The sequence below is a fragment of the Aptenodytes forsteri genome, unplaced genomic scaffold (assembly GCF_000699145.1).
Source record: "Aptenodytes forsteri isolate BGI_AS27 unplaced genomic scaffold, ASM69914v1 Scaffold1, whole genome shotgun sequence".
Taxonomy (NCBI): domain Eukaryota; kingdom Metazoa; phylum Chordata; class Aves; order Sphenisciformes; family Spheniscidae; genus Aptenodytes; species Aptenodytes forsteri.
In genome coordinates this window covers 4,424,063-4,450,361 of record NW_008795035.1, presented here as the reverse complement: position 1 = coordinate 4,450,361, position 26,299 = coordinate 4,424,063, and the positions used below count along the sequence as shown (strand labels likewise).

Genomic DNA, 26,299 nt, shown 5'->3' with positions numbered 1-26,299 from the left:
TGGTTTTTTGGCTGCTAATAATGAAATATAAACAAATTTCTCCTGATATTTATCTGTTGCTATGTTTTCTGTATTTAGAACAGAGTTTAGAACATACTGGCAAGATGCACTCCCACAATGTCAGCTAAGGTCTTAACACTTCTCTCCGAACATTTTCCAGTGAGAGACAACTCCAAAACGTGTGCATGACTTCTCATCCCTCAAGGATTTTTACACTGCTGACAGTGATGGCCAATTCTTTTAAGCAACGGAAAGCATTTGTTTTGAGGACTCCTGTGGGATTTCCTGCTAAAAACCTAGAGCAACGCCTTGTTGAGCTGGAATGCTCAGTGCAACTCAAGAAATCTAGAGGTAAGGTTTTGGCTTTTGGAATCAGATGTTGTGGTATACTTGCCTGTGATATAAAGATTTTCTGCCCCAAGATCACAAGGTACCCCAGCTGATCCAGTGAGAAAATTGGCGGGGAAGGACATGCAAGGAGCGTGACACTGTGGTGAGGAGCATTAGAGACAAATGAGGTATTCCACAGGAAACATCCTACTCAGAGCTCTGCTGGCACGGAAGGAGAGGAGCTGAACACAGATTCCACTCACGAGTATCCTGGCTGCTCTAAACATGACGAGTTTTCTCTCAGGGCATTGGCACAGATTCCACAAAACGGGCACATCGGTGCCTCAGGGAGACCTCCAGCTTAGCTTTCAAGGTGTTAGTGTGGTAGCAGCAAGACTTGCTGCAGCAGCATGGAGACTTGCACAGATCTCCATCTTGTTCAGCTGAATCAAGCGTTCCCCTACTTGCTTGTGATCCACTTTCACATCTCTCATGCTTTATGGTTCGTGATGATGTGAAACCCACGTTTCAGACTCAGAGTATAAAGACAGAAACAATCTCAGGAGGTTGTGAGTGCATTTTAATACACATAGAGCACATGGAAATAGAGGAGAAAGGAGTTTACCTGGCAGGGCAGTCATCTGTGTTGCACGACTGGTAAATAATCACTGGCTTTTGCAGCTCTCTGCATAATGATTCATTTACTTTCTGCTTCTCTGCATTCATGCACTGTAGTCTTCTGGAGCGGGTTCCTGAATGCCCACAGCTAGCAGAGCAAGTGCTCCATTCAGCATATTCCCATTTATAATCTAAGAAATGTAATTGAAAGTAGTGTGAGAGAGGCACTATACATTAAAACTGTGTAACATTTTAATTGATTTGGCAGCATATTCTGTAAGCTAGATAGATACCACATCCTCTGTAGAAAAGCAAATATTTCAGCATGGTGAAAAGGGGCCAGAAGCCAAAGTAGAATTTAGTCCTACTCAGCTTCCCCTCAAGTTCAGCCCTTACATATGAACATGAAGTTCTCTAGAAGGCAAATGGGATCAGCATATGTGCGCGTGAAGGGCAGAACCTGGCTCACAGTAGGAACTGATGAACTTCTTTTAAAACTTTCATAACATTTTTATACAATGAGCATTAAAAAGAGGAAACTGTAAATCAGGCTCTCTAGGTTTCCTGCTGTTCTACAGCGAGTATATTCTGAAGAAAACTCATCTTACTCCAGACACTTCACATAATTTCAGGATTTAAGAGAATCCTGTACTAAACTATAGAAAAGTATTTAATGCATAAATAATCTGCCACCAAGGCATCTGGCAAGATGAAAAAGGAATTTTGTTTTAAAGAGCATTTTATATAAAAACCCAATCACCTCTAACAATTACTACCTTTATATTTAGTCACAATTCCACACTTATCCCTTCCCCCACAATTCTTTTTTTTGACGCTTGGTAAAAGATGAAGTACTACGCAATGTTGACAGATTTTTATGTGATCACAGAAAGAGTCAGATTTTTCTGTAATAACCAAGAATAATTGATAGCTACCAGCTGTGTCCACAGGCTCACTCTTCCAGCACATAATGAATTCTTTAACTTATTGTTTTTCAATGTTTCCTTATTACTTCTGGGTTTCTTAAAATAATACAAAAGGGCCTTTTTCAAAGTAGAAATAGTTAAATTTACTGACTGCAACTATGATGGAGAGGCTGTATTGTTTGTTTAACTAGGATGATACTGCTCAGAAGTGCCCTCAATATGCCTACTGTGCAAAAACCACCAAAGGAGATTTTGCAGTCTTACAAATGCATGGGTATTTCAGTGATGAAACATTTACATAAGCAACAATCAGAGTTAAAGCTCACGACTGGAAAATGGAATCTCCCCAAAATACTGACCAGCCTCACTGGAAAGGGTGTTGGGCAACCAAAAGGCGGTCCAGCTAAAGACTACAGGTGGATAGTTCAATACCTGGCTAGACCTGTTCAGAAATTCTAACTTTAATGAGATCTATATTAGGACCAAGGCCTGGATACATTTTTTGATAAACTCTATTAGGATATTTTCTGATTCGGTTCATAAATATTTTGATTTACTTTTGATTTAAAAAATGAACATTTTGATCATAGGTATGTTTCAGTAAAATTACTTTGTAAATGTAACTGACTCCCCAGCCCCACGCACACAGAACCATTCTCCATCATAAAAGTAATCCACTGGCAGTCACCGAGAGTACACTTACACACAGTGTGTGAGATTTGCAAGATCTGATCTTACAGCTCGAGTCCTTTGCACATAAACAGTAAGCCAAATCATATGGATAGGATGATAGATAAATCTCATATGAAAACTTTCAGTTTCAACAGATACTTGGTTTTAAACCTGATTTGCATTCCCTGGGTATTGCCTGGTTAGAGAGTATTTTTTTTAAACTGTCAAATGGAGTTCGGTGCTTTGCTGCCAGGCTCTTAGTAGGATCCAAGTTCCTAATTCTCTCTTTTAAAAGCCCAATTATAATGTAATTAATTTCTAAGGCACTTTAAATATTTACAAACTTTATAAAATGTTTGCAGATGTAGCCTATTGTCCTGCTGGTGCACAGGTAAGATTCTTCTCAAATTCAACTGTAATCCTCAGATGCACATTTTATAACCTACTAATGGAAACGTAGTTTTGTGCAAGCACATTACATTGGAGAACACTACAAAACAGTCTTGAAAACTTAACACCGAAATTGATGAGTGTGCCGTAGTACATTCATATGTTTAAGCGTGACTACAATAAGATGGCTACCACATCATTGTAATGACGCTGGAATATGACAATTATATTAAAATTGTTTTGATTATAATTGAGAACTTTCCAAAGATGACCTCAAAGTCAGTTTTGTTTCAGTTTGGTGGGCTATCATGGCAGCAATTTTTATGATTTGCTGAAGGAGAAGTTAAGAAAACCTGCCTGATTTAAAACTGCTTAAGCAGCAAGACACCGAATCAGGCAACATTCTCCCAGCTTCTCAGCTACGCAGGTAAGAAATGAGGACCCCCCCATGATATTTGGATACACATTAATTCCCATATCCAACTCTGAGTATGGACATTGTCTATTGACTTAAATGGGACTATTCACATATGTGAAGTTAAACGTATTTATGAATTACTTTCTATGTACAAAAGCACGTTAGGTTTCAGGAAAGTCTTTACACAGTGAAAGAAAATGTTTTAAAATTTAAGAATTTGTCATATAATTTTCAACAAACCTTCCTTCTTGACATTTACCCAAACTGACATTGGTTTTGCACTAGCTGAAGTCCAACATTGGAATTGTCCAGCAAATTGACCAGAGTTGGTGTTCACCTCTAGGATACGACCCCCAACCAGGGTTCGGTATTCCAAGGTCTTAACTTCCTCAATTGGACTATCTCCGAAAAGCCAGTGAACTGTATTTCTGTAGCTGGGCAGCACCGGGCAACCTAAAAATCAACAGCATTTTAGCAGGTTTTTCTAAACATACTGAAATGTTTGTGAATAAGTATGTATGACTGTGTGATTCTATGTAAAAGACCTTACCAGTCTAAATAAAAACAAGAGTATGCATAAATTCACTGAAGTCCAAGCTGCGGCCCAAAATCCTGACTGCCCCTTGAGGGTTATCAGCTGTGTAAGCTGATGTTTACTTACCATAGTTCTTCATATTTTCCCTTTCAGTGAGCTCTTACAAACTTAACTCCTATATGAATGAAGTGGGTGGGGGGAACAATTATTTAAATGGAACGAAGATTTCATCCCAGACTACAATATGCAAATAGGTTTGTACTGAAAGAATTTCTATCTGTTTTAGAAAGGCGTCATAAACACATTAAATGAAATTGCTGCATTTTCATTCCACAGGCACAAGCAGGGATGGAAACAGATTTTTCCTTTAGACAGAAAAATAAAAAAAAACATTCTAGAGCTCAGCTGAATCCCCTCCCATCGTTTTCAAGTGAAGCTCAAAGAGAAATTACGCAGCTTCAGTCTCATGGTGAGTCACCTAGATGATGCCTAAAGGGTCACCATTTTAAAACATTTTTTGAAAAGCTGAATCAAAAAATAATTGTGTGTCTTACTTTGAGGCTCCCTCCCTGATAACAGAAAGCTGAGATACGGTTAGGAAATCCAGAAGGTCACCAAACCCAGACTCTTAGGAATTACACTCACTTTCTCCATGGGGCCGTCTCCACTTTAATGAAATGAATAAACAATATAATTTAAATGACAAAGCAAAAAAGACAACATACCTATTCTTAGTGGATCTCCAGGTACCACACTGACATTTGTACCAATTCCAGATGCCATTAGGACACGCTTTCTTCTGCTTCCCTTTGATAACAGGGTGTTATTCTCCATATATTTTTGTTCTGTAACACAATGCATAAGAACTCTTCTTAGCAAGAATGAAATCAGGATGCTAAAAAAAAAAAATGTATCAAAATATCCAACATGCTAGTTATGAAGCAGGAGGATAATAGCGCTTTGGAATTCTTTAGGATCAACTTCATTTATGCAGTTAAATTGCCTAACAAATATACTTCAGATATGTAAACTGGGAAACGCAGAAATTATTTATAATGTTTATGCAAGTTTCTAAATTAATCAAATTTACTGAATTTTATTTCTTAGAAAAATAAGCCTGTAACAGTGTAAAAACAAGATTTACAGGATGTATGATGTATTTCCTGTTTCTCATTACAATGTTATCTATGATTTCATTACCAGTCATTCACATACAGAAATCTTAAGAAAAATAATTCTCTCAATGGAATCAGGCCAAGTCCTCTGTTCCATTGGATGGAATTATAACAAAGTGCTACAACAGAAAAAAAAAGAAGAAAATCTCTTAAAATCTCATTATGCATAGAGATAGCATAAAGTATGCAGAATCATATGCCTATCACTATAGCAACTCCTCCTTCTTATCATATGCCAGACAGAATAACTGCCAAAAGTGTGGGCAATCTGTCAGTAACACACAGTTCTTGCCACTTAGTCAACACTTCTGTTTTAACGAATGTGCATAATAGCTGTGTTTCTCCTTCCAGAACGGTTTAAATCTTTTGTTATATTCTAACTTCCGTGGGTTCACTTTACATCGGTTCAACGTTTTTCCTCAGTGTGCAACGTCTGTACAAAGCCTCCTGCTTGTCTGCCTAAACACAGGGACACAAAAGTCTCCACAGAACCACAGTGAGGCCAGTCCCATACCGGCAAAAGGCTAGTAACTTTTTTTTGGAAGGCTGCACAGATTTTGCTCTACTGCTTGACTGCCCCAGGACAGGCAGCGATTGCTGTAGCGAAGTCCAAGAGGCTGACATGATGTTGCTTTAGACGACATCGAGTCAGTGCAATCTGCAAGTCCTCCCATTTCATTGCAGTTTTGCACAGCCAAAAAAATTGCAGAATTTGGCCCTCTCCTATCCACTCAAGATTTATTTAAACTAATGTCACGTGACCAGGAATAGAAACGAAGTTCAGACTCTTGTGAGCAATCTTCCCTGTCACGTCATTATAATAATATTCCTCTCTGGAACATCTGAAGTTTTGATGTAGTCCAGGAAAACTGAAACCAAGAAGGGAGCTTCAGTCTACACTCATCCTCACACAGAGGCTCCTATTATGTCTTTGGTACGTCTTCCCTGGCCAACAGATCCAAACATCTACAACCCGCCCTACACATGTGTGCCTAAGAAAGCAAGCTTTGTAGCAGGATTGGCCATGTTTAACCGCGTTGTACTTCGTACAGCAAAATGGTGAGAAAGTTAATCTCTAGAGCTGAATAATCCATTTATTGGAGCTATTTGCAAGGCATGATTGTATTACACAGTATTACATTATTAATCTACTTACAATAGAGTCATTTAAATGGAGTTTTTCTTTACATTTTCTATTCTGAGAGTTAGCAGTTCATACTCAGAATTTTTTGTACATTTTATTGGCCTCTATAATTACAAAAAAAAACCCAAACAAACCACCAAACCCAAACCAGCCTTTGCTTTCATTTCACTGCATTTCCCTGCAGATTTTCTGAATAACTCAAGCCTGCTTCCCTAGATAAAAGCACTGGGAACAACGTAATATGACAGCGGATTTAGTTTTCTAATGTGTCTTCTGGTTTAAGGGCTGATATTTGTTGCCTGGAAGCAAGAAGATGGAACAACTTTTGAAGAAGTCACAAGTCAAACCATCTGTACCTAGGGTCCACTATTACAGGAAACACAACATAGAGAACAGATCCCAGGGAGTCAGATGCAGTCAAAAATTCCAAGCTCATAATAAAGTGTTAAATATCCCCCCAACTATTTTATTGGTTAAACTTCATAATCGAAGTGGCTCACTGTTGTTATCAGTAAGGAATTCTCATTTAGCATTTACCAGTTAAGCGGAGAACAGACGCAGCTTCAGCTTTTCCGAGAGCGTTAGTTGCTCTGCAGGTGTATGCCCCTGCGTCTTCATAGGAAACATTCCTCAGAAATAGCGAGCCATTCAAAAGCAAGAAAGAATTGATTTGTCGAATGTCTTTCTTCTTAAACCATGTTACATTTGGTTGGGGAACACCTTTAAAATACAAATAATTAAAACATTTACTGAGAGAGATAAACCATACTTTTTATATTGCTAACTGCTACCGTAACATCCAAGAATCGGAAGTTCCTTTGTCATTTCACAGATAGTGTAAACCAAAGTAACAACGTTGCAGCAAAACAAGTACTTTTTCCACTCACAAAACTTCTCAGTTCTGAGCCCTATTAATAATTCAGCATCCCCCTGAGTTTAAAGGTTAAGCACTGTAAGGCAAGCTCACAGAACAGTTTAAAAACTGCTACCGGTCCTACAAAAGCAACGTGCTCATGTGTCTTGCTACTGAAAGATGTGAGACCGTTAACCCCGGTCAGGACCAATTAATGTAAAGATCCGCACAGCATCTTTTCATTCAAACTGCATGCCAGAATATATGAAGGAATTCAATTTCTAATTAAAAATAAAGAGAAAAAAGAAATAGAGGCAAAATATTTTTCTTGAAGGAAAAAAAAGGATATATTTATCAATTAGATTAGAAAATATATGTGGCCAATTTCTGCCAAAAAAAGCTCCTGAAAACTCCTCCAAGTAGCAGAAGTCATATATACAACTTGTAACAATGCAGCGTGAAGGAAAAGGAACAGAAGAGTTCTGTTCACAACTAAATGAGGGGCACAGTTGTTAAGCAATCTCATTTACCATGTTATAGAAAGCCAAAGCTCTATCGTCATTCCTACTGTAACGCTTGAACTCTGAGAAACTCAGCATTTGCAGATAACTTGTCATTCTAAATTTTAGTCAATGAATGACTTTGGACATTTATTTTTAATTAGATGATTTTTCCACTGGCACAGTACCACATCTGTGGGAGGACTTCTACTGTTTTATTTTCCTCAAACATTTGCCTTTAAAAGATATTTTGCAAGTTGGCAAACCAGACACTTCGCTGCTTGTGCTCTGGTTGGGCTGCCGCAGCAGAAGTGCTCTTTGAAAGCTCCAAATTCCTAGATAAATCACGGGGTAAGTCAGACATACGTGGCACAGTGACTTGCCGCGGAGGTGCCCAAAGGCGCAGGGCACAAGACAAGTCAAGAGCAGTTAAACTGTCTTTCACCTGAACTCTGTTTTCTCTAAATATATCGACCAGTGCTCGCTGAAGACTACCAAAACGGGTTCTGCTATAGAAGCTGACCTGAACGTGGGACATTTGGAAGTTTCAGCCATATTGAATGCTAATTCAGTCTCCTCTCTTCACAGATCATCGTGCAGTATTACTTTACAGATGATGTCTTCATGCTGTGGAATAGCCTTTAGGAACAACTTTAACATTTCAATCACTGGCTTAGCACTTCCAATGCACACCTCAAGTTTTTCCTTTACTGTAATAGGAACCAGGCATATTTTTTGGAACCTGCTATTTCACTGAAGAAAAAAGCTCCCCCCACCATTTTGTCTAGAAAGACAGCGGAGAGAAACACTCTTCTGCATAATCACAGATTTTATTCTAGACAATTTAGCAACTGTTCAGTACTTTTAAACTCATGAGATTGTGTTTTACTGAATGAAACCACATGAAACAAAGTACAGATCTGCAGAGTGCACAAGGGTCCAAAAATCCAGGCTGTTTTTCAAGTTTCCAGAAGAAGCTTTATGCCACTTTGAAAAATCCTTTTGGAATTAGGATGAGGTCTTGTTTTAAGGGTCTTTTTTCCATTTTACCCCAGCTTTCTGGCTAAAGCGTATCATTCTCAGACATATTTTTCCTTTACAGTGTACTTTCCATGGCCATTCAGGCATATACACTTACTATACAGATGGGCTGAGGAGGTGTTGTGAGGATGCTGAGCTGTTTTAATCTAAGGCCTAGAGGTTTGCAGCCAGACAACCCTCACTGGCACCAAAATCCTGCAGACCAGTCAGAGCCAAAAATAAGCCAGAAGCAGCACGGTTGAGATGGGACTGAAGTCAAAAGATTTAAAGTCAAATTCCACAAAACACCGTTTGGAAAGCTTCAAATTTAAGCTTTTAACCTGAGCCTCTATCAAGCTTCAGCCCAGTATCTCCCCGTGATACAGTCCTCCCTCTGCTCTCACCACAGCATTCAGAAATGTACCTCATTCCTGGGATTTAACTTAAGTCAAATATTTCCTTCTTCCAAACTTGGTTTGTATCCTAGAGTTTATCCCGGAAAAATTGCCATGTCTCTACTCTTCTACCCGTGTCTCATTCAGAGACATGTAGAGCTTTTTAAAACCTGGACTGGAGTTCAGTTTGCAGAAGAAATCTGCAGAATAGCTTTGCCTCTCATTTTAAGTTCAAAATTGGGTATCTGTCACACACCTTAAACTCCATTTAAGTTACAGCAAATGACTCCTCTTTCTTTCTCCACAGAGCTGTATACATTTCTCTTTAGGGGAAACAAGCAAGTAATACCACACACACACACAAGTAAATCAGACCATTTCTCAAGTGAATAATGTGAATACACAAACATAAATTCTAGGTCTAAGGAGCAGAAGCGTGGACAGAGCCCTGCGTGGCAATCTAGCAACCAGTCCAACTGAAACGCACAATGAATCCACCCAAGCAATCTTAGGGGTGCTGCCACTTACAGGTAAAGTGGAGGGGAAAAAAAAATCCATGAAAAATGATCAGTTAAATACATAATGGAAAAAACAACACTATTATGCATTATACATGGTTATCGCACACTGTCATTTTTAAACAGAGTTAATGCTATCTAGATGCCTCCAGGGTGCATCCATAAACGTGATCTGTTTGGGCTGAAAATAGTAGTAAGGATAATCACAACACTCCTGCATTGTATTTTACCTAAAACTACCGAGAAGTAAGATTTTTATCTAAGAGTTAATAATTTTTATGTGAACTGTATGCTGAGTCCCTCTGAGCTGGCTTCTTCACAACCATTTTGAGGACCTTTCAAGTTTTTGCATTTCATGGTTCCTTTTCTTTCCCCAACCTTTGCATTATGTGGAAACCAATTCACTGAGAGTGAGCCTGGGAGATACTGGACCATCTGCTTAAGAACAGCTGGTATTTGCAATCAAGCTCCTTCTGTGTCCTTTTTCAGGGGCTTTTGGTTAGGTTGCCATTAAGAGTATTAAGGCAAATCCCCAGCTTGAGCCCTGAGCTAAGGAAAAAAAAGGAAGATACCTTTCAGAGAAGAGTTCAGGGACCTATTACAGGCTGGAGTATAGCATGAAGGGAGGAGAGGGGGCAGGACTCGGCACACTCTGCAGTCAGGACGTAGCTGTGTGCCAGAAATCAGGGGCCTCTCACCCTGCCTTTCAGGGGAACCCAAAACTGGCAAACACAAATGTGATATAAAGCTTTCGGAGTTGTGCATCCAGAGAGATGCAGTAGAGAATCTGGCCAGAAAAAAGTTTATTGTGTGATGCTATCCCATCTGCCAATAGACACCCTATAAATGGATTAAAGAAATAAAGCAGGAGAAAAAGACACCCCTTATAGTCCAGCTCCTTTGCATTCTTCGGCAAAGCAGCGTGTACGTTTCAACCTCTTCTGGACAGCTTCAGTTTATCTGTACGTTCATATTGCCAGTGAAAAATCCTTTTCTGCCGTAACTCTCACGAGAGACACTGAGTTCTTGTGCATACTGTCATTTCTGGAATTCCTATCAGGAGAAACTCTTACTGTTGAAGGATACTAAAAAAACCCTATTTTTAGGTGTGCATTTACCTTTTTAATAGTCTCTGTGCTTAACAGTGCTTTGCATAAAACTCCTTCTCATAACATAGTGCACAGCACAACCCCAGCATGCGGTCACCATTTATACATTTCAGGTGACAAAGCTTCCATCATGCAGATTTTTGATGCCTTTCCTTTAGAAATTAGACTCCATATTTACTACTCCTGAGATAAGATTTTTCTTCCCTACTGTTATGCAGCACTGCACACTGAGTTAAGTCTCATCCATCAGCTCTCGTGAGAAAGCAAGCAAAGTATACAATTCCCACATTCCTCATGACAAGACTCTTACAGTAGCACTGTGAAAAGCACCAATTTTCCTACACAGAAACTGCAGGGCAGAGTTCAAGCATGCCACCAAAATGCAAGAGAAGCTCTTTTTTTTCTAGGCAAATAGTTAAGGCCTAAAACCTGTGGTTTATGCTTTAGTATTCACGTAAATAAAACTTTAAAAGTTTTAAGTACTGTTTTCTTATCCAAGGAGAAACTAAACTAAGCAAGAATAAGCCAAACCATCAGGTGTTGGTGGTTTTTTATTTTTTTTTTCTTAAAGGCCACAAACTGAATGAAGCTGAAATTATACTTAAGCTTTGGGATATAGGTGTAGGACTTCATGGAGGAGTCCGTCCTGTGCACAAGGTTGGATTTTACTGCAGATGCTTGACTCTCCTTTACATAAAGGTTGATTTGCATAGGGACTTTACATGGACAAAAATAACATTCACACTGTCTTCAAGAGCCTTTTCCATTACAGAATTGTAGCTGAAGACTATTAACAGAGATGTTTAAAAGCTAATTACATTGATTTTTAAAAATATTTCCTCCTCACTGTTATAATTTTCTGCCCTCTGTTCTGACTCAGAGAAGTTTCTGCTGTTGTCATGTGTCCTTTCCCAGCCAGTTTTAAAACATGTCTTTCCTTTCACCTTACTGTCCAAATTTAACCTATCTACACAAGCTTCTTTCTACAGAATGGCTGCCTTTCTGTATCCGTCAGAAGACACCAAATCATTCTGGGAATCATTTCCTAGACCTTCTCTTCAGGAAAAAAAGTAAATCTTCCAGTTTGTAATCCTGGAAGGAAGTCATTCCCGATCTACTTCCAAGAAAATATTACTTTCAAGCTGAAGAATTCCTGGTTTGATCCCCAGCCAGTACAAAAAGGAGAAGAGGTAAGAGATGGCCTGTAGCCACTTTTGTTTCCTTCATACCCCACCTCCACGCAGATGCAGCTGAGGATGAAACCAAAGGTATCGCCTCGCCCAAACTGCCAAAGGTTCAGAATCCCTGAGTGCGATTTAGATCCCCGTGATTCAAATGGGAGATCCATCACTGACATCAGCTAGTAGCAGAATCAAACAATCATATCCTATGGCTCCAAGTCAGGAAAGCACTTAAGCATAGGATTAAATCCATCCCTATTAGGGAATGCAATTAAACACATGCTTAAAATTAAGAATGGCTATAATTGTCCTTCATGAACAAAGACGCATTCCTGAACTCGGGCCTTCTTAGTCTTAGAAAAACCCTAAAAATCAGAATCTTACTCCTGCAATGGGTCAAAATCCTCTGAAGTTAAAAATTTCTACTATAGAGCTAAATGGCTATAAAACTTTAAAATTAGTTTAATCTATTTTTCTGACCTCAAACATGGGTTATTTTCCACTAGCACTGGAGCAGCTCTAAAATACTCCATGTTCCATGAAAAAAATCATTTTCTACCGTGAGTGGCCCTGGGACAGCAAATGTTATGGAAAAAAACCTCCAGCTCCGGATGGGACTGTGAAACACATGTTTAAAAAAAGAAAAAAAAAAAAAGGAATCCACACACTATAGGGCACCCTTAAAATATTCAGTGTTCAAAACGAAATTTCCTCCAACCTTGAAAGCCCTATGAAATATTACACACCATAAAAATCTTGGCCTACTAACTAGTTGCTTTAAAACATTGGATGTGTCTTCAGAAATTTTTCCCCCAGCTATGTAGAATCTCATAAAGTATTCTGTATTTCCCATTCAAGAGCAAGGCAGAACTGTGCTGGCTGAAATGTCATTTTGCTGCACTTTGCTAAAAGTTTACCTGACTTCAGAGGCTAAATTCGCATGTCATCTTTCAGAGGAAACGATTCTGGGTCAGTAATATACACAATGAGTGTCATCTGATTATTATTTATTCTACACTCACTAACACCTACAGTGGACTTAGCGTAACTTACAATGCAATTTCTTTGATTGATACATCTTCATATTTTCTCCAGCAGAAGTCGCAAACTGCCTTTGTATTCATCTGAATTATGCTTGAGCAATCAACTTCTAGAGAACCCTAAAAAGCCTAAACCGTGCCGCTACTGAAATTACCCGCATGAATCTTGCCAACTTCACCGGGAATAATAGTCCTGGACAGAGAGCCAGCGTGAGACATTTTGGCACTTGGTACGATCCTCCAAGCTCCCCTCTGATACTGCCCCATTCTCTCGCAATCTTTCAAAGCTATTACCTCTGCCTCTTCCTACCAGCCGTGCACCAGCCGCTCTTCCTAGGTGGTAGCAACATCTGGCAGGATTTAGATATACTCACTGACATCTGGTGACCTCCTTAGAGGGGTTCCTGAAGCAAGACCCCTTCCCCATCCCACCCTTACTACAGCTCTGTCGGGTCCTCTTTAGTTCTTTGGCTGTCAGCTCAAAGAGAACTTGATCTTTTTTCCAGCTGCAGAAGTTTAAGGCTAATATTTTACAAAATCAGGCATTTAAAATAAGGCAACTATGTTTAGGCAACTAAATAAGAGGATCTGGGTTAAGTATGAACTCAGAAATGACTGCTAGAGTGAATTCTGTAGTCGACCGCCAACAAAGATTTGGTTGGTGTGCGTTAGGGCAATTCTACAGTTCAGCACTGTAATCAGAGACTGTTTTGCCCAACTAGTTAGTAATTATACTTTCACTTTCCTGAATAGCCTGCTATATCACCGAGGACCCAGACATTTATGGTCGTAAAGTAGATACCTGCTCAGGGACTTGGAAAATATAATTTTATCAGAAATTGAAGAACCACACAGGAATTGCCATTCTTAGTCAGACCTGAAGTCCACTTAACTCAGCACTTTGTGTCCAGTGATGGGCACCTGGGGATGTGTAGGCAAAGAGTACTAAAATCATGGCATTTATTGAATGACCTGTCCTCAATATATCTTCCTAGCTTCCAGAACCAGAGGTTGCACTTAGACCATCATGCTTGTTTCCTCTAATATTGCTCTTCTCTCTACCTTTTCTAGCACTACTATATCCCTTTCGAGATGAGATTAGCAAGTTGCAAACAGGATTCACCACAGCTTTAAGCAACGGCCAATTTGTATTTTCTATTCTTTTGTCCATTCCTCTGCCATTAGTTTTGATTTGCCTTTATGGACACCACCCAGGGAGCGTGCTGGTGTTCCCAGGGAACTAACCAGCATGACTCCACAAAGCTTTCTGAGTGGTAATCATTCAGGTACAGCCACGTGCACATGTCTGTATTGAAGGTTATTTGTTCTATATGTACATTTATTCTGCAAATACCAATTCTGAACACCCTTTGCCCTCATTTAGCTATTAAACATTACCTGTTCACATTCTTTTTCAGAACTTTTATAAAAATGTTGAACATCACAAATCCCAGAAGAGAGCCTTGCGGCACCCTACTGGTAACCTCTCTCCACTGTAAAATTTGACCACTTGTTCCTTCTGATCATTTAATCAGGTACTAACCAACGAGCTAACCTCTTCTTTTACACTATAAGAATTTGTTAAACTTTGCCAAGGGAACTTCTTGACAGCTTTCTGCAAATTGAAGTAGGAAGTATCAAGGGAATACCCACATGCTTGCTGAGCATCCCAAGAACTCCATTAGGTTTTTGAAATTTTACCTTCCTCTAACACAATCCATCTTAACCCTTCCTGAATTAGGAATTTGAAGGAAACCCCTGCCCCAGTAAGGAAAGCTGGGAGACAGAGGGAGAAACACACACCAAAAAAAGCTGGGTTTCCCCCCCCACGAACTCTGTAAGCTCTATCTACATTAGCAAGTAGTGGAGGGCATCAGGAACGTGCTTGTAAAGAGACATAGTTGGTACCGAGGTCCCAAAACACACCCGATGCGTGTTTGGATGCGGGTTGCTTTGGACTACTTGGTGAATCTTGCCTGGACCCTTGGACTTACTGCCCATTAGTATTTGGCAAGTAACAGGCATCGTTCCCAGGCACACCTTTCAGTTCAGTTATATCCAAAGAGATTCAGTTTTCAGGTTCCCAGACTGTTGCTAGACACAAAGCAAAGCACAATTAAGCTTTTGAAGCAAATCTTTCAGTCCTTCCCTCTTATGCCTGATCCAAACAAAAACTCTAATGTAGATGCACTTATAGTGAAAAGAAGCATAAGATCAAAAGATTTTCTTTTTATTATACTAATTATAAGTAGTGTCATTCCTTCCTCATAAAATAAATCTGTACTTACCCCTTTAAACCTTTGAAATCCATTACTAATATCTTTTAGAAAAACACAGAAAAAAACTAAAAGAAATGAAGAGCCAGAATCCTATGTATTAAACTGCCGTTTTTCTTCACTGAGATGTATTCTGAGGGGTTAAGCATAGAAGACAAAGAACAGCATCAAAGTTACATTTGGAATAGCGTGGGTAAATGAAGGAACAGATGGAAAATCAAATTCTTGATTTATCTGGACCTGTTTCAAGTTCCAATACTGACAGCAAGTAGCTGGTCCATCTTTGTGAAACGTATGTGCAAAAAGATGACCCTGATTCAACAGGTTTCGTGTATTTCTCACAATTTTTTTATCAATATGTTATTCTTAGAGAGCCAAAATATATTCATAGGAATGAGAATTTGGAGGAAGATGGAGTTTCTACTTTTAAAAGCCTCTGTGCCAAGATATTTCAGAGATGCAATATAATGTATATAGTATAAACAACCCCAACCCAGTATATGGCCCTTCTACACTCTCACCAGCAGGTGGCAGACAATGCACATTTTATACGTATTTTTAATTTTTTTTCCCCCGTTTTACTTCAACTGAGAACTTTCAAGGTTTCACAATAAATGAGTCTGACAGTTTTAGTTTATTTTAGTATTAATCACAGGACGATCTTTTCTGCAAATACAATAAATGTTATCCAAGAGCTATTTGGAGCAATCAGTATTGATATTTATACCATGTGTGTTGATTGAAAAGCTCTTGGCTGTAAGAATGGAATATGAATCTATCCAGAATGTTATGAATATCTTCTAGCATGTGCTCGTGTGGGAGCTATAAAAGTGAGTTTATTATAATTAGTGGAAAAATAGTTTTGTTATAAATTTAAAAGAGAAAAGAAATCGATACTATTAGCTTCAGCAGTTTAGCTAGCTTTTCTTAATCTATTCCTTGATGTTCTTCCATTTATTAGGATACACTGCTCTTTAGCACGTCAAAGTTTTTTTCAATCTGAATGTGATTTTTGGAGTGTGCAAGACAGACTTTCAAAACGACAAAAAGAACCAAATCAGTAACAATGAAAAAAGAAAAAAACGGCGGTCAGCTGGCTAACACTGTATGTAATATTAAACTTCACGTCCTTTCCGTTAAAATCATCAAACAAGAGCTGTCCTGCGTGACATGACCTAGTGAACCCAGAGCCCCTTAAGTGGAATATATTTGGTTGTCTTCAGGCCTTGAATAGTTAAAGGGTGAATTGCACAGCCGTTAGCCAGCCTTCAGAGGAAGCTGGGAAGCGTATCTTTCCTTACAACACCACCTTCTCTCTACCTTTCACAACTGCCTTTGTCAGATTGTTGGGTAGGCTGCTCCTGCCTCCAGCTGAAGTTCTGCTCTATGGCATGATATTCTCTCCTAAATGAACCATTAATTTACCATTTTGCATATGTGCATAATTTTTATACGTGGTTCAGAAAGAAAATTCCTGAATAGGCCTTACAATGGTAGACACAAAATGCAGAACTCAATATGCAGATTTATTCACTGAGAAAACTATGGTTTGAACTATAAGAAAGTATTATAGGTTATCCAGCCTATAGAAAAAAACCTCAGACATCACTGCAGCCAGGAAATTTAAAAGTAATTTAAGAATTCTGCTAGTGGCATGGCACTAATATTCTTCACACACACAGACACCTTATTCATTAGATGGTTCTTCTTATGGGGAACTATTTTGTGGGCCAGCAGGAGTCCAACAGAGCAGATGTATCTGCCTGACATGTCTGATGAGGAGAAGAGGACTCTTGCAGTCTCACATTGTCTGTTTGTAGGAACGGAACTTTTAGAGTGCGTAGAAATATTAGTATTTTTTCTGATTCAAACTCTTGCTTGTCTGATAATTCACATGATGCTTTATCAGCGTTCACAACAAAGTTCTCGTCCTCTACACTGCATAGGGACATATTTTTTGGGTCCCACCTATTAGACAAACATATTAGCATAAAGTGCTATCAAGTTCAATCTTCTAAAGTCAGGGGTTTATTACTTTTCATTAAGGAAAGGAGATCAGAAAAACTCTGCTTACATCATTTCATAAGTTTTTCTGCTTCTGGGCTTAGTGACATTTTAAGACATGCAAGCTCTATTTTATTCACAAACAGTAATACTTCCTTGGCAATGACAGGAAATAAAGCAATTAGATAAATCATTTTTTAAGTCAACACTGGTGTCTTAGCATAACTAAAGTTTGGCTCATGAATATACACAATCCTAAAGCATTTGGAAATCTACAGTCCCATGTGAAAACATTAATTTATATTTAAATTGCTAACTGCTTACCCATCCTAACAATATTAATATTAACAGTGTGACATTAACTCTCTGCTGAATTGGAGATGTAGGTCAGTTATACATAGGAGTTGCCAAACTATAGTTGGAAAATATTACTTCATCAAAGAATTCGCCCTGGTACAACAGCGAATAGCAGAGCCACATGTCCTAGTGTATGTCAGCCTGGCGCCACTATTGTATGCAGAACTATTTGCGCATATATATATATATATATTTCTATCACTACTCTGGTTCAGCATCAACACGCTTTCTGATATGCACTCCCCCAGCAATACGAATGTGAACGGCACGCTGACTTCTCCAAAGTCTCTCTTTGCGCTCCGTCGCAATGTTCATTGCTATTAGCACTTCCATACATCTTCTTCAACAAGGCACAAAAGGCTGACCTTAGCTTATTAAACATTTGACAGAATATTGCCTCTGAGAGTTAAATCTTACAATTTAAACTTAACAGATAGTAATGATGAGATTAAAAAGAAAATATCTACCTTTCCAACAAAGGACTAGAAAATAAAATGAAGCAGTGCGCTGCTTAATGCATGTAGCTTCTGATCAACATTAATGCTGCTCCACAGATGTTGAGCTAGAATATATCTATATGCTCTCATGGCTCGGCACTTTTCTTTATTTCCTTATTGCAGCTGCAGACTGATGGCTCTACAAGGTAAGTTTACTTCACTGTCAGGTTTAAAGTTCTATTAAGCTATGGCTGGAGATTTCATTTTCGGTTTTAACAATAGTCTAGACATATGTGCATCGCAAATAGGGCTAAGGAAAGTTCTCTGATGAGCAAGTCAGCTGGCCACGCTTGCTATTGCAGCAAGACAGTCATTCACTCTGGTGGGCTTTAAGCTCGGTAGTGGAGCCTCAGACCACTTCATGGAAAGAAAAGTGCTTTTAAAGGAAAGTCTGTTCGAACATATACATGCGTGTGTAAATCAAAGTGACAGACAGAAAAGAAATAGGACTGGTGTGGGTGACATGCCTAATAAAAAATGACTAATGATCAATGATTTTCTGCCTTGACTGGTAATTTCTTTCAAGGTGTAAGGTAAACTTCTGATTCCAACATTACAGGGGACTTCAGTGGAGTTCTCGCTTACCTTTCACTGGACATTCAACCATAATGTTTGCTCCAATTCTTGCCACGATTGTACCTCCAACAACTGCCGAGAGACTGTTGGCTTCCAGATTTGTAACATTTAACACAGAGGACAAGACGACAGGAATCTCTTTGAAATTAAAGGGATAATCAGTTTTAAAAGCTTTATTTGACTTTTAAATACAGATCCTGTATTTAAATTTGTTGTGTTTGGAACAGAATTTGGTTTGCAAAGCAGCAGCCAGAAAATACAGGTGGGATAGATACAAGCAGACTCAGTTCGCGCCTGCTGTGGTTTTAGAGCAACCAGAACATCTTATTGCTACCTGTTAAATCAGGCAGAGTTTCATGGACTGCCAGCAAAAGAAACTATTTTACGTTGGAGTGGGGATGGGTGCTTATATATATACAAAAAAAACCAAACAAGAACGTTCCCGATTCTGTGGATGCTACAGCCTTACCTGCACGCAATAGCAATGATGTTTCCATATCAAAACCAAAGTCATTAACAACCAGGCATCCATATGTACCAAGTTCCTTTTGAGTAGGATTCTGAATCTGCACTTTTCCAATGGTGTCCAGGATCACCCTGCAGCATATTCAAGGAGAGGAAAGGGTTACTACCCTGGGACAAACCCAGCTGAATCTTCTTGCGAGAGTTACAGATACAGCAGCAAAACTCCTTTTTAGGAGTTTACCGTTCTAGACCAGCGCATGCAGTAACAGTTCTGCCTCCTCTTTGGCGACAACAGGGGAGCGCTGCGCAAGGAAGATTCTTCAGCCCTTTGGAGGACAGCGAGTTTGCTACTACAAACCAGAATCTCTCGGGAACAACAGCATGAATAAATAAATCAGACTACCACAATTAAAAGTATTAGGCTTGGCAAGAAATCCATCTCTCAAGAGCAAGCTTGGTTTTCAGCAGGATTGAGGAATTCACAAATGATTGCCAAATTACTGTAGGGGTTTTTTTTTTATAGTATTATCATCATTAAAGCTAAAGTCTTCCACCAAAACCCCACAGGTGTCTTGAATACCTTGCCTGCCATCTGAGGGGCAAGATATGAGAGAGTGTCACAGGCTGGGGAAGAGGCTGAAAACAGCAGCCTGGACTTTTCCCCCTTTTTACCCTTCTCTGCAGTAAGTTACATGAGTTACGCCATACACTCATCACGTCCAAAAAAACCCTGTAGCTCTGGCACTCTCCCACCCCGAGTACACTTACAAAAGTAAGAGATACACACAAACATATTAAAAATACTTGTGTCTCAACAAAATGAGCCGCCTCGGGCGCGGCTCAAGTATGCCCTTCTTTTACAAACCCAACAGATAAACAGCCCATTTACCTCCTCCCATTCTTTTTCAGATGCAATACTATCGATGTCACTGGCTTTTGAGTACACACACGTATATATGGATGTGTGTATAAGAAACCTCACTGTGAAACAAATAGGAAAGAAACCTACTTTGCCAATGTATCCCTTAAGTGCAAGAGTATCAGTCTGGGCTAAAATGAAGGCAATTTATGAAAGTAGACATCAGGAATCAAAGAGATACTCGTGAATAAACAAAACACCATCATGTCCAAAGAATGAAAGTATCACTTGCAACAAATCAATGGGAAATTATACGTATTTCACAAAATAAACACAACTGGTGGGAGCTACATGGTTCCAAAAACATTTGCACTTTTAAAAATGGCTTAGTTTTGGTGTCTTTGCTTTAATTGATAGCCCTGCAGAAGTATATTTTTCTTGGCAGTGCGGTTAATCAGTTAAGTATGTTGAGAAATATCCAAAAGCGCCTTTATCATTTCAGAATCGTTTTTTTCATTCCTCAAGAGCTAGCTATTATTCCAAGAGGCTCACACACGAAGTTAATGTTAATATTATCAGGTGAGCTTCTAATTTATCAGCAATGAAGTAAAAGTATTTGCTCAGTCTTGAGCAAATATCTGAATATAACACACACTTGCTGTACTTGTTCTTCAGATACAGTTCTCAAATGTGATGGTAATACAGGTTCTTTATTATTTTGTATTCCACTGTCCTCAACAGAAATATTTGTAAATTTTCAAGTATTGAAAAAAATCCATAAAAGCTCATTCTTCCCTTTTAAATAGAATTTATGCAGCTACATTTCTACCTACAGATTTACTGTGTTGAATGATGGTGAGGGTACCAGTGATATTTTCCCTCCTTAAAATGAGTAATAACTAAGACTTCTTTTCATCCATGCCATGGCAGAAGTTTTTAATGTGTTCCCACTGTATTTGGTACATGAACGAATCCAGTAGGCTTCGTAATTTGAGTATAAATCTGTTCATTTTCTGATGCAGCTGAAGTGATGAAGGCAGATCACAAAATACACAGTTAGGACATCCAAAACACTTCACCTAGTAAAAAAAGTCAATCCTCCCACGTAATATCGTGGAAAAGGCGCAGTGTTCATGCTTATCTCGTTTTTACAACAGTATGTTTTAATATTGCACAGCAGGGTGGATTTTTACAGTTGATAGCGACATAATAAGTCATTCAAAAATAAAAGAGAAGATATTTACTTACTTCTCAGAAGCTTTTAATGTCTCGCCATCTTTTGTCCAAGTGTATTTCACTTCACTAATACCAGCTGTTTCACACAGTAGATTGACAGCGTGAGTATTCTTGGTCAGAAAAACCGTATTTCCAATCCGTACAGTCACTGTTTTGTTGAAGGAAACTCGAGGAATTTCCTTTTGCCTCATAATAACTGGAACCTTCTGGTCAAACATTAACTTATCAACAGCCTTTGTGCTGAAATGTTCAGATTCATTAGGTGATTTGCCTGTGAGTTTTGAGGCAAGTTTCTCATCCTGGGCTCCCTTCCATTTTTCAGTAGTTGGTTGTGGAGGCCTAGATAACTCAGCAACTAATTGATAAATGACCTGGGATGCCAAGTCGTCATTGACTTCTCCAGTTTCAATCAGCTGACTCATGTTCCTTATCAGTTCTTCAAACTGCACAGTGTCCATGCTGTAGGCGCCTTGGAGAACTGCTGCCTCCAGTCGTTTATTCTTGAATTCACGAGAGCTGAAGTCTTCTGCCGAATTACTCCCAAAGGTTTCAAGATTTCGCAGAAATGGCTGATCATTTACTTGCCTGTCACCCAGATAGAGCTCATTCTTCTTACTCCACATTTGCCACATTTTGCTCATTTTATGCCATTTGGCCCCAAAGCTGTTGGCCTCGTTGTGATCTGTGTTACTGGTCTCACTGGCAAGTTTTCTAAGATTCGGTGGTTCTATCAATCTGTTGTCAGTACCGATGAGTTTGAGTACAAACGTTTCGTGCACAGAGCCTGCAATACACCGGTACACGCCAATATCGGTAGCTTCAAGACTATGTATTTTCAGTGAGCCTGACTTAGTGATGCCAAGTCTTTTAGAGTTTTGTAAGTGTTGCCCATCTTTCTCCCACCGGATAAGTGATTTCTGGAACCTTCGTACAGGGCACTTAATTACGACAGATGTTTTTGGAAGTAAGTAGGCTCGGCTTCCTATGGTAAAGTTAATGCGCTTCTCTTGTCTTGTTTGAATATAGACTCGGTGAATACCGACAATCTGAGGTCCATGAGCAGAGTACTTTTCTGGAAGCTTTGGTTTAATCTCTGAAAGAAAACAAAGCGTTGAAAAGTATCTAATCATTGGCACTCACACTTACAAAATCTGCTTTTCACAGAATGCTTGACAGAGCTTTTCCTGCCTTTGTTCAAGTCAGATTGCAACATGCTGAGCTTTTATCTGAGTCACAAAAATGCGAAAATATGAACAACATGAAACCATAACATTCCCCTGCTCCAGCCAAGAATTCTGTTGCTTCTTCCCCAAGCCTCCTAACAATAAGAAGATACGGGCAACATATACCTATATGATGGACACAGATGGTGCACACATACGTAAATGTATATATAGATGTGTTATATAATACATTCATTTCTACTATATATATAATCCTATTATGGTTATAGTTCCTATATATTTCCTATTGCTGCCTCAGAAAGGCTAGGCATGACGGGAATGGAAAAAGTGAATCAAAAAATTTGAACGCATTATCACTTTCCCCACATTTGAGCACTGCCGAGTGCAGAATGACCTAAATAGAACAAAACCTACCGAAAAAGTAAGGCTCCCCCGACTGTTATTTAAATTGTTGGCTGGCCATGCTGGTTGTCTGGTTGAGTCAAGCCAAATTGATAGCAACATAGGAGGTGAAAGAAACAGTCAGTGAAGACACAGTACATGCAACAAGCAAAGCCACCCTGTAATCATTGGCTGAGGGTAATTTCTTTGGGTTGAAAGATGAGTTGCTCACAGCGTTGTGCCAAGAAAGCAGGGAGGGAAGGGAGGAAAGAGAGAAGTCAGTCAAAATTTTGAGAGGTTGAATATAGTAATCAGATGCATTGACAAAAGCAGACAATAACTGCATAAAGCTTCATGCAGACTGGGTACGGAGACACCGGGTATTATGAAGCTCCTCCCGCATTGTACTGCAGGCGCTTGGACGCTGAAAGGTTTCTAGGGAGCTGCCTGAATGAATACCACCACCGGCAGGCTTTCCCAGCAGCGGCTGGATAGGCACACTGGAGACAACACAAGAACGACTGCAATGTTTCGGATACCACTGTGTTGACTCATTGCTGGCAACTACTGTGCCCCACTGTGATCAGTAGAACTGATCTTACTAAGAAACCACTAGGCAGGTGAGAAACACTGCGCTGTAGGAGGCGTGGAGCAAGGGCACGCACTCCCTGAGCGAGTTCCACGCAAGACGAAATTGGCCGGCTGGGAAGAGTCGGGAAACACTCCGCGTTGGTGCTAGAAAACAATCCAATTGTGTTTGGTGACCCAGCCTCGTGGTGTGTGACAGAAAAAACTCAGAGGCTGCAGAATGAGTTGATGAGCCAGGAAATGGACACGCAAATCAAAATGCTTCTCAGCGTGCCTGAATCTGCAATCACCACTACTATTCCGCTTGGTAGGTACAGAAATAAAAAGACAACTACACCGATGGCACACAAATAATATTTGAAAAACTGCATGCTTCATATATGCATATGCTTTAAATATGCTGTGAAGAAATAGGTGAAAAGCTAAATGCTTCAAGCATTCAATAAGTGTGTACACTACATGAACTACACCCTAGAGTGCATTCTTATGCTTATAAAACAAAATGGTTATTTTCAGTGTTTTGGGTAATGAGTTCAGACCTGTGGGGATATCATGGTTTCATAATTACACAGATTTTAAATCGGTATTCGTTATCCAGATACATGGTTCCCTCAACCATTTCACGTGGTACAACAAATAAATTGCTTTAGGCACTCAGTTTACTAAAATTATTAAAGTAGCGTCCTGTTTTTAATAAGTTACTGGGCCCCAAATATTTATTTTTAGGGAAGCGTTCCAGTATTAAATCTTCCATTTCCAAAATCCAACTTACAGACACAGTAAGTGTAACTTTAAACACACAAATTAAAATACTTCAGGCTGTGCTCTGTTTACGCTAGTTATTCCAACGTGGAATTAAACCCAGCGCATACTTATAAATACGTTAACAAGTCTCATCCATTTCATTTTTAAAAAAAGAAAGACCACTAACTCTCATTAGCAGTTCAACGCTAAAGGGTGTGTATATTTTTACTGGTGGCTGGTGAGCAAGGCTAGGAGTGAAACAAAGTTCAGAGTTGAGGATGGCAGGCCACATAAATATATAAGGTCATATAAATATATGAGGCCACGTAAGTGTGCATTTTCTAGATCCTTAGTATCATCCAATCTCACAGCTGCTGAGGTAACGGACTGTTTGGGAGAAGTTTTTTTCTACAAGGTAAATCTTGCTTAAGGATTAGATCATACTGGAGCCATTGGACCTCATTATCACCTGGTACAAATCCATCTGAGTCTATGACGTCTAATGGTCCTCTACAGCTTTAGCTGGGCGTCAGGTCCTGGTAACCTCAAGGCTAGACTGGTGTTATTTCCCATTTCTCAGAGCCCACAGTCAGGAATGTTTCTGACTTAATAGGGCTTATTAAGTAGAAAACAGCTACGATTACTAGTCCCAGGGTAAAAGATTAAGTCTAAAAAGCCTCAGCACTGTCATGAGAAAGTAAAAAAGAAGGAGCTCATCGGAGCCGCAGAAGCATCATCTTGAGGAGGCACATTCAGAAACACTGCTCCCAAAGGCAAGAACCCCTAACCGCACGCATGCCATGCATCACTCTACTCTTCACTGAGTCCGCTTCACTCTTTGTAACTAGCCATCTGCCCATCCTAGGGCCATGCTACGTTCCTGCCTTCCATTCACTCCCCCTTCAAGGCAGCCTGAACCCATTGCTGCGGGAGGAGGAGATACCTCCTGCGTGTTCCCGTGAATCCAAAACCTGCTGCTGCCGCTGCCCTGGCTCCTTCTGCAAAACCCAAAATGGAACTGTTGGTACGGACGTGTCTCACGCCTTCCCCTGCCCTCCTGTTGCCCAGCCAGGGAATTGCCAGGCAGATCCGAGCCGCAAGGGCTCCCTTGTTCCAAACGGTTGTGGGGATGAAGGGAGAGGACGGTGATTCTCTTTTATGACTTTGATCTGCACCCATTCAGCACAATTGCGTTCCCTCTGCAGTCCACTGTCCTGCTTTCTTGGCACTGTGGTGGAAGCTGACAATGTAATATCAGTCTGTGCTAAGCAATTTGCAATCCAGCTACACTGCCATTCAACTATCCACAATTAATTAAATTCAGATAGATATGCAGCTCAAAATATTTTATTAAACCTTATGCCAAGGACATTCCTGAAAGTCCACAGGGCTTTATTTAAGTGGAGTTTTGAACCTCAGGATTTTGGCACGTTAATCTGAAACGCAGGCCAGGAAAAGAAGTTTCATATTATGTATGAATCAGTAATTATTCTATTTCTTATTTTGTTTTGTGAATAATTTTTAAAGCAAAGCTTCAAAATGTATAAAGTAGCTATTTCTTGACAGCACTGTGAGTTGGGTCAAAACATGTCTATCTCTGTGATCTGTGATCAAAACCAGGCCATTCGTGAAGGCTTTTGGTTTTTTCCCCACCTCAAAACTAAACACTCTCCTTTTTAACTTTCTTTCCAGCGCCCTGCTCCCCAAACGTACAAACTAATACCCTCCTTTATGAAGGAAGGGGAGCGCAGGTTCGGACTTAAGGAACCTGCATTTAGAACTGCCTGTTCTAAATTCCTGTATGTAATTGAACATACTCTGTATCAGTAAGGTATTTCCACTGGTGTTATGCACATGCAATGAGTGCAACTACCATCAGTATCGTAGTAACTTGACTGTGCCCAAATTGTACAATTCCTATAGAGAGGTTTTTCTGAAAAGATTTTTATACAGACAGTAATAAAATACTGGATTTTTTGAAGCGTGTCTGTACTGTCATTACTTCCTGCAAAGCTCATGAGACTGGGATTCTCATTTCTACAAGGAAAGATAGAAATTATACCTAAAGTTATCGCTGGCACAGAGCTTCAGGTTTTGAATTCCACCATGCTAAGCGAAATGTCCAGTGTAATGCAAATGTACAGTGAAAAGACAAGCCAGAACTGGATTCTTATCTTTTCTAATGTCCTTTGTAATTTATACTCAATTTTATTATTTTTTTTTTTTTTTTCAGTTGGGATAGTGTAAAGGATAAAGGAAAAAGCAGATCAAATGTAGGTAAGTATGAGGGTGAGAGGTATGTACCATT

General features: G+C 39.5%; 1 protein-coding gene across 1 annotated transcript in view; it reads right to left on the bottom strand.

The window, feature by feature from the left end:
• The window catches only part of ADAMTSL3 (ADAMTS like 3), a 189,573-nt gene that overhangs the window by 5,460 nt on the left and 157,814 nt on the right, over positions 1 to 26,299 (bottom strand). Inside the window, 7 exon segments of the mRNA XM_009276544.1 lie at positions 956 to 1,139; positions 3,595 to 3,807; positions 4,615 to 4,734; positions 6,746 to 6,928; positions 18,544 to 18,672; positions 19,004 to 19,131; positions 21,107 to 22,187. Of these exon segments, the coding sequence (XP_009274819.1) occupies positions 956 to 1,139; positions 3,595 to 3,807; positions 4,615 to 4,734; positions 6,746 to 6,928; positions 18,544 to 18,672; positions 19,004 to 19,131; positions 21,107 to 22,187 (2,038 nt within the window).